Source organism: Coregonus lavaretus (assembly GCF_964263955.1).
Source record: "Coregonus lavaretus genome assembly, contig: HAP1_SCAFFOLD_340, whole genome shotgun sequence".
Lineage (NCBI taxonomy): Eukaryota > Metazoa > Chordata > Actinopteri > Salmoniformes > Salmonidae > Coregonus > Coregonus lavaretus.
Window position 1 is genome coordinate 490,538 of NW_028166140.1, and position 13,288 is coordinate 503,825.

At 41.9% G+C, this 13,288-nt stretch overlaps 1 protein-coding gene across 1 annotated transcript; it reads right to left on the reverse strand.

Annotated features, from left to right (window-relative positions):
- Nucleotides 1-3,999: 3,999 nt before the first annotated feature.
- Nucleotides 4,000-6,012, reverse strand: LOC311115027 (UDP-glucuronosyltransferase 2B15-like). The gene is made up of 3 exons (XM_084190244.1): nucleotides 5,766-6,012; nucleotides 5,059-5,278; nucleotides 4,000-4,552 (listed from the first exon to the last, which is right to left on the reverse strand). Exons 2-3 carry the CDS (start codon nucleotides 5,199-5,201, stop codon nucleotides 4,282-4,284), a joined length of 414 nt encoding a protein of 137 aa, XP_084046370.1. The 5' UTR covers nucleotides 5,202-5,278; nucleotides 5,766-6,012; the 3' UTR covers nucleotides 4,000-4,281.
- Between the last annotated feature and the right edge of the window lie 7,276 nt (nucleotides 6,013-13,288).

A 13,288-nucleotide genomic window follows, 5' to 3' on the forward strand; every position in this document is an offset into this window, starting at 1 on the left:
GACGATGCCCGGAGCTTACCCGTGATGTTGCACAAAGATTTAAGTCAATACGTCATCCTTAAAGTATGATATACAGTGGGGAAAAAAGTATTTAGTCAGCCACCAATTGTGCAAGTTCTCCCACTTAAAAAGATGAGAGAGGCCTGTAATTTTCATCATAGGTACACGTCAACTATGACAGACAAAAGGAGATTTTTTTTTCTCCAGAAAATCACATTGTAGGATTTTTAATGAATTTATTTGCAAATTATGGTGGAAAATAAGTATTTGGTCAATAACAAAAGTTTCTCAATACTTTGTTATATACCCTTTGTTGGCAATGACACAGGTCAAACGTTTTCTTTAAGTCTTCACAAGGTTTTCACACACTGTTGCTGGTATTTTGGCCCATTCCTCCATGCAGATCTCCTCTAGAGCAGTGATGTTTTGGGGCTGTCGCTGGGCAACACGGACTTTCAACTCCCTCCAAAGATTTTCTATGGGGTTGAGATCTGGAGACTGGCTAGGCCACTCCAGGACCTTGAAATGCTTCTTACGAAGCCACTCCTTCGTTGCCCGGGCGGTGTGTTTGGGATCATTGTCATGCTGAAAGACCTAGCCACGTTTCATCTTCAATGCCCTTGCTGATGGAAGGAGGTTTTCACTCAAAATCTCACGATACATGGCCCCATTCATTCTTTCCTTTATACGGATCAGTCATCCTGGTCCCTTTGCAGAAAAACAGCCCCAAAGCATGATGTTTCCACCCCCATGCTTCACAGTAGGTATGGTGTTCTTTGTATGCAACTCAGCATTCTTTGTCCTCCAAACACGATGAGTTGAGTTTTTACCAAAAAGTTCTATTTTGGTTTCATCTGACCATATGACATTCTCCCAATCCTCTTCTGGATCATCCAAATGCACTCTAGCAAACTTCAGACGGGCCTGGACATGTACTGGCCTAAGCAGGGGGACACGTCTGGCACTGCAGGATTTGAGTCCCTGGCGGCGTAGTGTGTTACTGATGGTAGGCTTTGTTACTTTGGTCCCAGCTCTCTGCAGGTCATTCACTAGGTCCCCCCGTGTGGTTCTGGGATTTTTGCTCACCGTTCTTGTGATCATTTTGACCCCACGGGGTGAGATCTTGCGTGGAGCCCCAGATCGAGGGAGATTATCAGTGGTCTTGTATGTCTTCCATTTCCTAATAATTGCTCCCACAGTTGATTTCTTCAAACCAAGCTGCTTACCTATTGCAGATTCAGTCTTCCCAGCCTGGTGCAGGTCTACAATTTTGTTTCTGGTGTCCTTTGACAGCTCTTTGGTCTTGGCCATAGTGGAGTTTGGAGTGTGACTGTTTGAGGTTGTGGACAGGTGTCTTTTATACTGATAACAAGCTCAAACAGGTGCCATTAATACAGGTAACGAGTGGAGGACAGAGGAGCCTCTTAAAGAAGAAGTTACAGGTCTGTGAGAGCCAGAAATCTTGCTTGTTTGTAGGTGACCAAATACTTATTTTCCACCATAATTTGCAAATAAATTCATAAAAAATCCTACAATGTGATTTTCTGGATTTTTTCCCCTCAATTTGTCTGTCATAGTTGACGTGTACCTATGATGAAAATTACAGGCCTCTCTCATCTTTTTAAGTGGGAGAACTTGCACAATTGGTGGCTGACTAAATACTTTTCCCCCCCACTGTATTTGGGCTTGAACAGGGATATCCGAAGTTAAACTTCAGATTTTTCCGGTTTATGCCTTGTGTTTCATGATAAAATGACATACATGTATTTCTGACTATACGCTTTATGCTATGCATGGCTTTAGTTCATCTGGAACCACCTACAAAACATTTACATGTGCGGCCTCATTACTTCCTGGTGCTATGGCTTACTGCTGTCTGTAGTGATGGGAAACCAAGGCTTTCGAAAGCCTTTGGGGCTTTTACCAAATTGTGACGAAAAATTTTTCATTACTCTGAGCTTTTAACCAGTGGCGTGTATTCATGGATGCCAAGGGAAGCATCCAAAAAAACAAAAAAAACATTATCTTTCGTCTCTGTGTTTCCAAATGTTCCTTCAATTTGCAAGAGGCTGAATGTCTCTAACCGGAGAAAGCATTCGAGGGAGCGAAACAGCGCCACTCTGTAAGTGTAGTCCATTATCTGACTGTCTCTGTAAGTGTAGTCCATTATCTGACTGTCTCTGTAAGTGTAGTCCATTATCTGATGCTGTCTCTGTAAGTGTAGTCCATTATCTGACTGTCTCTGTAAGTGTAGTCCATTATCTGATGCTGTCTGGTCAATAAGAGTATGATATTGTTGCCGCCCCTAGCATTGAATGCAAGGAAAGCCAGCGAGCATTTGGCCTCCCTTGATAAATGTTTTGATAAAATAATAGCCAATCAGCGTTGAGCTAAACTGAGTGAGCTAAACTGTAAATGGTCCTGGCGCACCAAAAAAAAAGTGTCAAGGGAAGCCAGTTTGGATCTGGCTTCACACCAATCACATCACATCAAAAGCAAAACATCTTTGACAGAAAAAACTTGAATTGTTGCATCTCGTTGTGTCATTGTCCTCCGGTGGCTAGCCAAAATTGTCCCTTTCCTAAATTAGCCATGGATGGAGACAGGGATTTGGACTTTTTAGACAACATATGCCTAATAAAATACTTCAAATGGTAGGCTAACCGCATCTTGCTCTCTTTCTGTGTGTGGTGACTTAAAGAAGAGTCAAGTTAAGGCTGAATTCATCTGAGCTAACATCTATCTGAATTTCTGTCGGTGTCCATTTTGAAAGTGTTGAACGAAGGCCTTCCTCGTCGCAGCTCGTTGGCTCGCACTTCATTATACTTAGAGCTTAGTGTTAACGATATAAGAACACACATTATGAATTTACTGAACATAAATGTAATAATGTTTGTGTATGGTTCAAAAGTCAAAACTCATGTTGGCGTTCGTTATTATTGAAGGACAATGCGGTTCTTATTGACTTACACAAATCCACAAGGAGTCAGTAGAAACCACATTTGTTTAAGCAAGTCAGCCATATCAGCTATGGGTTTTAAAAAGGCAGTAAATGAGGCAGAATGAACTGTTTCGCTGCCAGACGAGGCTCCGCTGATAGCCAGGTGTAGCGGTGGTAAGGATTCACTCCATGGTGCTGAAAGGAAAGCTGTCGGGACAGCTTTATGGAGGCCCTAACAGTTTGTGGGCACCGTTTGTCACCGTTATTAGTGCAATTAAGGTATTGTTTAGTATTGTGTTGTGTAGTGGCTTTTGCTGGCATGCATCTAAAATACTTTTTTTTTTTGCCCCACCAAGATTTACATGCTAAAATCGCCACTGCAACGACAGATGATCAACATCAATTCGCTAGGGATATTAGATCCAACGTGGATCCAGGCACGACTGTCTTCTCTGGCGTATCGAACGAGACACCTAAATATTCTGGACATTCCTCGCAAACACCTTTTTTCCCAGCACTTGGGTTGTTGTTGCATCCCATGCCCTATCACAACAGCTGTTCATCACTTGACTGTCATTCTGAAAATTCCTTCCTGGATCAGATGATTATGATGATGTGTGAAAATATCATGGAGTAACTAATCAGATGGACACCAAATGCACATCCAACAAGTGCATCATTATTGACGATCCATGTCAATGACAGTATCGATTTAGGTTGTAAGTATCAAGGTAAGGTGACTTTTCCAGTTAGAAGCATTCCATTTTGCAATCCCATCATTTTTGATTTTTGTGCCCATGAAAACAGTTTCCACCCCGTAACATAAGGAGACACTAAATGTTACCTAGTTACACTGGATTTCTGAGATCTCTGTACAAAAAACTGTACGACAACTAGATACAGGATTCTTACAAGGTTCCAGTTCAATATCTAATTTAACTGATGAATGTTTAATATCTGATATAATGACAACCTGCACTGCCATAAATGGAAGGACAGAAAAGTAATGTTTTATGTCACACGATTTTGGACAATCCATCAAGACACCAACCATGATAAAGGGTTAAACTTAGGTTTTAAATCACCTCGTGAATTTTATTGAATATAAGTTATGATCCCTCCTTATATCTTAACGTAATGACATGAAAAAAATGGGCAGATTATTATCGATGACTTTTACAGCTGTAACAAGATGTTCAGTTTAGGAAATCCTCACTGGCACCCTAGTTTATAAAGACCCTTTTGCGCTATGATAACGTCGCCCCCATGACGATAATGCCCACCACGATAATGTCGCCAGGTGATTGTTTCAGTACATTACATTATTCCAGACCAGGGGGTCACTCCGTCTTCTGTCTTGCTTTAGTTTTCCTGAAGCAGAAAGTACATGTTTTAACCGAGACTATAATGATGAGTGCCACGACGGAGAGCAGGGCAGCTGCCACGTCCAGACAGTGGTACTGGTACCAGCTCAGGTTATGGGACTCTACCCTCAGGTGCTTGGCCCCCTTGTTGCGCATCACAAACTCAATCCAGAACACCGCTGTATCCAGGGGCTTCATTGGCTGGTCGTGGTGAAGACTGGAAAGCCTCATCATGTTTTCTTTGTACCTGGTGAAAGAAGAAGGGATGTAGTTATTTAGTCTGAAGTGTCCAGTCTGTTTATGACATCACACCAACTCCTTGTCACTCATTGTCATATTTTGCTTGATCTGGGATCAGGCTTAATGTCTAAAGCACTCAATACATCACGGTAATCATTGTCCCCCACAATGAAATCAGGGAGGGGACTATGGATCTGTCTCCGTCAATTCGTAAACTAATATTTAAGGAGGAGTGAAGCTTGACAGAACAACTCATATTTAAGGAGGGGTGAAGCTTGACAGAACAACTCATATTTAAGGAGGAGTGAAGCTTGACAGAACAACTCATATTTAAGGAGGAGTCAGGCTTGACAGAACAACTAAAACATGATAATTTCCTCCTTAATACAGTAATGTCAAGAAATACCTTACTGACACAGGTTGTTGGCTTTGAAATAAGCCAATCAGCAAGTGAGGAAACCAATCGTACCGAATATTTGTGTTTTTGGTCTGTTCAATCTGAAAATGACTTACGATGGATCATTGATCACAGAGTTAAGGCCATCCACCAGATCTTTGGATGTCATCTTGTTGAAGTCCATCATGACAGCCGCTCCCTTGGTCTTCATGTGCATGATGTTGACTGGCTGGTCAGCGAACAGAGGGATGCCCACCATAGGAACTCCATGGTAGATGGCTTCATACAGTCCGTTGGTCCCACCGTGGGTGATGAAGGCTTTGGTCTTTGGGTGACCTTTTGGATACAACACAACGACAGAGAGAGCAGGGTTGTAGGGTCAAACACTGTATAGGACCTACAGGGCCCGTATTCATAAAGCGTTTCAGAGTAGGAGGGCTGATCTAGGATCACTTTAGACTTTTAGCTTATAATGAACAGGTTGAAGATACCCAGGTTAGGACAAGCTACTAATTCCATGCAGAAGCATTTGAAAAATCAGCAGAGTCATGGGACCAGTGTTGTTGTTAAAGCATTGCTTAGAACTCTTCCTCTATTGTGCATTCTTACATTTTAGTCATTTAGCAGGATGCTCTAAACCCAGACGCGGCTTACAATTAGTGCATTCATTTTAAGATAGATAGGTGAGACAACCACACATGACAGTCGTAATGCAAAGAGTTATGGGATATCAGAATCGTAGTCTTAACCGATGTTATCTTCTACCTGATCCCAGATCAGCACTACTGCGGGCCAAGGATCACAAAGAAAGACATGTTATTACCTAGTAAGTCATTCTGTGGAATCCACTTATAGACTCTTGTGTTGGGAGCCAGGGTCTCTGGTTTCTCCCCACTGTATCTCCACAGCACCTATACAAGGTGAGAAAACAGGAATAAGAATCTGGCGATGAAACGGTACTCAGAACTAGAAGCTATGATATTTTTTTGAAGGGGCCCTGATGTCCAAATTCATCAACACCTCAGAATGAATTCTGTGTAAAAAAACAAAAACAAACAGTATATTTGTATCCCACAAATGGATCAGATTGAGGGGGCATATGTGCTCCCTGCTTAGTTTGAATGGGCATGACACCTCTGCTTATAGCATTATAACAAAGGGCATGACACCTCTGCTTATAGCATTATAACAAAGGGCATGACACCTCTGCTTATAGCATTATAACAAAGGGCATGACACCTCTGCTTATAGCATTATAACAAAGGGCATGACACCTCTGCTTATAGCATTATAACAAAGGGCATGACACCTCTGCTTATAGCATTATAACAAAGGGCATGACACCTCTGCTTATAGCATTATAACAAAGGGCATGACACCTCTGCTTATAGCATTATAACAAAGGGCATGACACCTCTTCTTATAGCATTATAACAAAGGGCATGACACCTCTGCTTATAGCATTATAACAAAGGGCATGACACCTCTGCTTATAGCATTATAACAAAGGGCATGACACCTCTGCTTATAGCATTATAACAAAGGGCATGACACCTCTGCTTATAGCATTATAACAAAGGGCATGACACCTCTGCTTATAGCATTATAACAAAGGGCATGACACCTCTGCTTATAGCATTATAACAAAGGGCATGACACCTCTGCTTATAGCATTATAACAAAGGGCATGACACCTCTGCTTATAGCATTATAACAAAGGGCATGACACCTCTGCTTATAGCATTATAACAAAGGGCATGACACCTCTGCTTATAGCATTATAACAAAGGGCATGACACCTCTGCTTATAGCATTATAACAAAGGGCATGACACCTCTGCTTATAGCATTATAACAAAGGGCATGACACCTCTGCTTATAGCATTATAACAAAGGGCATGACACCTCTGCTTATAGCATTATAACAAAGGGCATGACACCTCTGCTTATAGCATTATAACAAAGGGCATGACACCTCTGCTTATAGCATTATAACAAAGGGCATGACACCTCTGCTTATAGCATTATAACAAAGGGCATGACACCTCTGCTTATAGCATTATAACAAAGGGCATGACACCTCTGCTTATAGCATTATAACAAAGGGCATGACACCTCTGCTTATAGCATTATAACAAAGGGCATGACACCTCTGCTTATAGCATTATAACAAAGGGCACGACACCTCTGCTTATAGCATTATAACAAAGGGCACGACACCTCTGCTTATAGCATTATAACAAAGGGCACGACACCTCTGCTTATAGCATTATAACAAAGGGCACGACACCTCTGCTTATAGCATTATAACAAAGGGCACGACACCTCTGCTTATAGCATTATAACAAAGGGCACGACACCTCTGCTTATAGCATTATAACAAAGGGCACGACACCTCTGCTTATAGCATTATAACAAAGGGCACGACACCTCTGCTTATAGCATTATAACAAAGGGCACGACACCTCTGCTTATAGCATTATAACAAAGGGCACGACACCTCTGCTTATAGCATTATAACAAAGGGCACGACACCTCTGCTTATAGCATTATAACAAAGGGCACGACACCTCTGCTTATAGCATTATAACAAAGGGCACGACACCTCTGCTTATAGCATTATAACAAAGGGCACGACACCTCTGCTTATAGCATTATAACAAAGGGCACGACACCTCTGCTTATAGCATTATAACAAAGGGCACGACACCTCTGCTTATAGCATTATAACAAAGGGCACGACACCTCTGCTTATAGCATTATAACAAAGGGCACGACACCTCTGCTTATAGCATTATAACAAAGGGCACGACACCTCTGCTTATAGCATTATAACAAAGGGCACGACACCTCTGCTTATAGCATTATAACAAAGGGCACGACACCTCTGCTTATAGCATTATAACAAAGGGCACGACACCTCTGCTTATAGCATTATAACAAAGGGCACGACACCTCTGCTTATAGCATTATAACAAAGGGCACGACACCTCTGCTTATAGCATTATAACAAAGGGCACGACACCTCTGCTTATAGCATTATAACAAAGGGCACGACACCTCTGCTTATAGCATTATAACAAAGGGCACGACACCTCTGCTTATAGCATTATAACAAAGGGCACGACACCTCTGCTTATAGCATTATAACAAAGGGCACGACACCTCTGCTTATAGCATTATAACAAAGGGCACGACACCTCTGCTTATAGCATTATAACAAAGGGCACGACACCTCTGCTTATAGCATTATAACAAAGGGCACGACACCTCTGCTTATAGCATTATAACAAAGGCACGACACCTCTGCTTATAGCATTATAACAAAGGGCACGACACCTCTGCTTATAGCATTATAACAAAGGGCACGACACCTCTGCTTATAGCATTATAACAAAGGGCACGACACCTCTGCTTATAGCATTATAACAAAGGGCACGACACCTCTGCTTATAGCATTATAACAAAGGGCACGACACCTCTGCTTATAGCATTATAACAAAGGGCACGACACCTCTGCTTATAGCATTATAACAAAGGGCACGACACCTCTGCTTATAGCATTATAACAAAGGGCACGACACCTCTGCTTATAGCATTATAACAAAGGGCACGACACCTCTGCTTATAGCATTATAACAAAGGGAACACGACACCTATCTGCTTATAGCATTATAACAAAGGGCACGACACCTCTGCTTATAGCATTATAACAAAGGGCACGACACCTCTGCTTATAGCATTATAACAAAGGGCACGACACCTCTGCTTATAGCATTATAACAAAGGGCACGACACCTCTGCTTATAGCATTATAACAAAGGGCACGACACCTCTGCTTATAGCATTATAACAAAGGGCACGACACCTCTGCTTATAGCATTATAACAAAGGGCACGACACCTCTGCTTATAGCATTATAACAAAGGCACGACACCTCTGCTTATAGCATTATAACAAAGGGCACGACACCTCTGCTTATAGCATTATAACAAAGGGCACGACACCTCTGCTTATAGCATTATAACAAAGGGCACGACACCTCTGCTTATAGCATTATAACAAAGGGCACGACACCTCTGCTTATAGCATTATAACAAAGGGCACGACACCTCTGCTTATAGCATTATAACAAAGGGCACGACACCTCTGCTTATAGCATTATAACAAAGGGCACGACACCTCTGCTTATAGCATTATAACAAAGGGCACGACACCTCTGCTTATAGCATTATAACAAAGGGCACGACACCTCTGCTTATAGCATTATAACAAAGGGCACGACACCTCTGCTTATAGCATTATAACAAAGGGCACGACACCTCTGCTTATAGCATTATAACAAAGGGCACGACACCTCTGCTTATAGCATTATAACAAAGGGCACGACACCTCTGCTTATAGCATTATAACAAAGGGCACGACACCTCTGCTTATAGCATTATAACAAAGGGCACGACACCTCTGCTTATAGCATTATAACAAAGGGCACGACACCTCTGCTTATAGCATTATAACAAAGGGCACGACACCTCTGCTTATAGCATTATAACAAAGGGCACGACACCTCTGCTTATAGCATTATAACAAAGGGCACGACACCTCTGCTTATAGCATTATAACAAAGGGCACGACACCTCTGCTTATAGCATTATAACAAAGGGCACGACACCTCTGCTTATAGCATTATAACAAAGGGCACGACACCTCTGCTTATAGCATTATAACAAAGGGCACGACACCTCTGCTTATAGCATTATAACAAAGGGCACGACACCTCTGCTTATAGCATTATAACAAAGGGCACGACACCTCTGCTTATAGCATTATAACAAAGGCACGACACCTCTGCTTATAGCATTATAACAAAGGGCACGACACCTCTGCTTATAGCATTATAACAAAGGGCACGACACCTCTGCTTATAGCATTATAACAAAGGGCACGACACCTCTGCTTATAGCATTATAACAAAGGGCACGACACCTCTGCTTATAGCATTATAACAAAGGGCACGACACCTCTGCTTATAGCATTATAACAAAGGGCACGACACCTCTGCTTATAGCATTATAACAAAGGGCACGACACCTCTGCTTATAGCATTATAACAAAGGGCACGACACCTCTGCTTATAGCATTATAACAAAGGGCACGACACCTCTGCTTATAGCATTATAACAAAGGCACGACACCTCTGCTTATAGCATTATAACAAAGGGCACGACACCTCTGCTTATAGCATTATAACAAAGGGCACGACACCTCTGCTTATAGCATTATAACAAAGGGCACGACACCTCTGCTTATAGCATTATAACAAAGGGCACGACACCTCTGCTTATAGCATTATAACAAAGGGCACGACACCTCTGCTTATAGCATTATAACAAAGGGCACGACACCTCTGCTTATAGCATTATAACAAAGGGCACGACACCTCTGCTTATAGCATTATAACAAAGGGCACGACACCTCTGCTTATAGCATTATAACAAAGGGCACGACACCTCTGCTTATAGCATTATAACAAAGGGCACGACACCTCTGCTTATAGCATTATAACAAAGGGCACGACACCTCTGCTTATAGCATTATAACAAAGGGCACGACACCTCTGCTTATAGCATTATAACAAAGGGCACGACACCTCTGCTTATAGCATTATAACAAAGGGCACGACACCTCTGCTTATAGCATTATAACAAAGGGCACGACACCTCTGCTTATAGCATTATAACAAAGGGCACGACACCTCTGCTTATAGCATTATAACAAAGGGCACGACACCTCTGCTTATAGCATTATAACAAAGGGCACGACACCTCTGCTTATAGCATTATAACAAAGGGCACGACACCTCTGCTTATAGCATTATAACAAAGGGCACGACACCTCTGCTTATAGCATTATAACAAAGGGCACGACACCTCTGCTTATAGCATTATAACAAAGGGCACGACACCTCTGCTTATAGCATTATAACAAAGGGCACGACACCTCTGCTTATAGCATTATAACAAAGGGCACGACACCTCTGCTTATAGCATTATAACAAAGGGCACGACACCTCTGCTTATAGCATTATAACAAAGGGCACGACACCTCTGCTTATAGCATTATAACAAAGGGCACGACACCTCTGCTTATAGCATTATAACAAAGGGCACGACACCTCTGCTTATAGCATTATAACAAAGGGCACGACACCTCTGCTTATAGCATTATAACAAAGGGCACGACACCTCTGCTTATAGCATTATAACAAAGGGCACGACACCTCTGCTTATAGCATTATAACAAAGGGCATGACACCTCTGCTTATAGCATTATAACAAAGGGCATGACACCTCTGCTTATAGCATTATAACAAAGGGCATGACACCTCTGCTTATAGCATTATAACAAAGGGCATGACACCTCTGCTTATAGCATTATAACAAAGGGCACGACACCTCTGCTTATAGCATTATAACAAAGGGCACGACACCTCTGCTTATAGCATTATAACAAAGGGCATGACACCTCTGCTTATAGCATTATAACAAAGGGCATGACACCTCTGCTTATAGCATTATAACAAAGGGCATGACACCTCTGCTTATAGCATTATAACAAAGGGCATGACACCTCTGCTTATAGCATTATAACAAAGGGCATGACACCTCTGCTTATAGCATTATAACAAAGGGCATGACACCTCTGCTTATAGCATTATAACAAAGGGCATGACACCTCTGCTTATAGCATTATAACAAAGGGCATGACACCTCTGCTTATAGCATTATAACAAAGGGCATGACACCTCTGCTTATAGCATTATAACAAAGGGCATGACACCTCTGCTTATAGCATTATAACAAAGGGCATGACACCTCTGCTTATAGCATTATAACAAAGGGCATGACACCTCTGCTTATAGCATTATAACAAAGGGCATGACACCTCTGCTTATAGCATTATAACAAAGGGCATGACACCTCTGCTTATAGCATTATAACAAAGGGCATGACACCTCTGCTTATAGCATTATAACAAAGGGCATGACACCTCTGCTTATAGCATTATAACAAAGGGCATGACACCTCTGCTTATAGCATTATAACAAAGGGCATGACACCTCTGCTTATAGCATTATAACAAAGGGCATGACACCTCTGCTTATAGCATTATAACAAAGGGCATGACACCTCTGCTTATAGCATTATAACAAAGGGCATGACACCTCTGCTTATAGCATTATAACAAAGGGCACGACACCTCTGCTTATAGCATTATAACAAAGGGCACGACAACCTCTGCTTATAGCATTATAACAAAGGGCATGACACCTCTGCTTATAGCATTATAACAAAGGGCATGACACCTCTGCTTATAGCATTATAACAAAGGGCATGACACCTCTGCTTATAGCATTATAACAAAGGGCATGACACCTCTGCTTATAGCATTATAACAAAGGGCATGACACCTCTGCTTATAGCATTATAACAAAGGGCACGACACCTCTGCTTATAGCATTATAACAAAGGGCACGACACCTCTGCTTATAGCATTATAACAAAGGGCACGACACCTCTGCTTATAGCATTATAACAAAGGGCACGACACCTCTGCTTATAGCATTATAACAAAGGGCACGACACCTCTGCTTATAGCATTATAACAAAGGGCACGACACCTCTGCTTATAGCATTATAACAAAGGGCACGACACCTCTGCTTATAGCATTATAACAAAGGGCACGACACCTCTGCTTATAGCATTATAACAAAGGGCACGACACCTCTGCTTATAGCATTATAACAAAGGGCACGACACCTCTGCTTATAGCATTATAACAAAGGGCACGACACCTCTGCTTATAGCATTATAACAAAGGGCACGACACCTCTGCTTATAGCATTATAACAAAGGGCACGAATACTCACCTCTTGCTTATAGTACATATAACAAAGGGGCACACACCTGTGCTTATACATTATAACAAAGGCACGACACCTCTGCTTATAGCATTATAACAAAGGGCAACGACACCTCTGCTTATAGCATTATAACAAAGGGCACGACACCTCTGCTTATAGCATTATAACAAAGGGCACGACACCTCTGCTTATAGCATTATAACAAAGGCACGACACCTCTGCTTATAGCATTATAACAAAGGCACGACACTCTGCTTATAGCATTATAACAAATGGCACGACACCTCTGCTTATAGCATTATAACAAAGGGCAAGAAAATACTCTCAGCTTATAGCATTATAACAAAGGGCACGACCACCTCTGCTTATAGCATTATAACAAAGGGCACGACACCTCTGCTTATAGCATTATAACAAAGGGC

Excerpts from the sequence above, each read along its gene's own strand:
- LOC311115027 (XM_084190244.1), bottom strand. The coding sequence starts at position 5,201 with ATGGTGGGCATCCCTCTGTTCGCTGACCAGCCAGTCAACATCATGCAC. Across the intron at positions 4,553-5,058 it reads TCTGTGATCAATGATCCATC|GTACAAAGAAAACATGATGA; the intron begins GTAAGTCATTTT and ends TTCTTTCACCAG.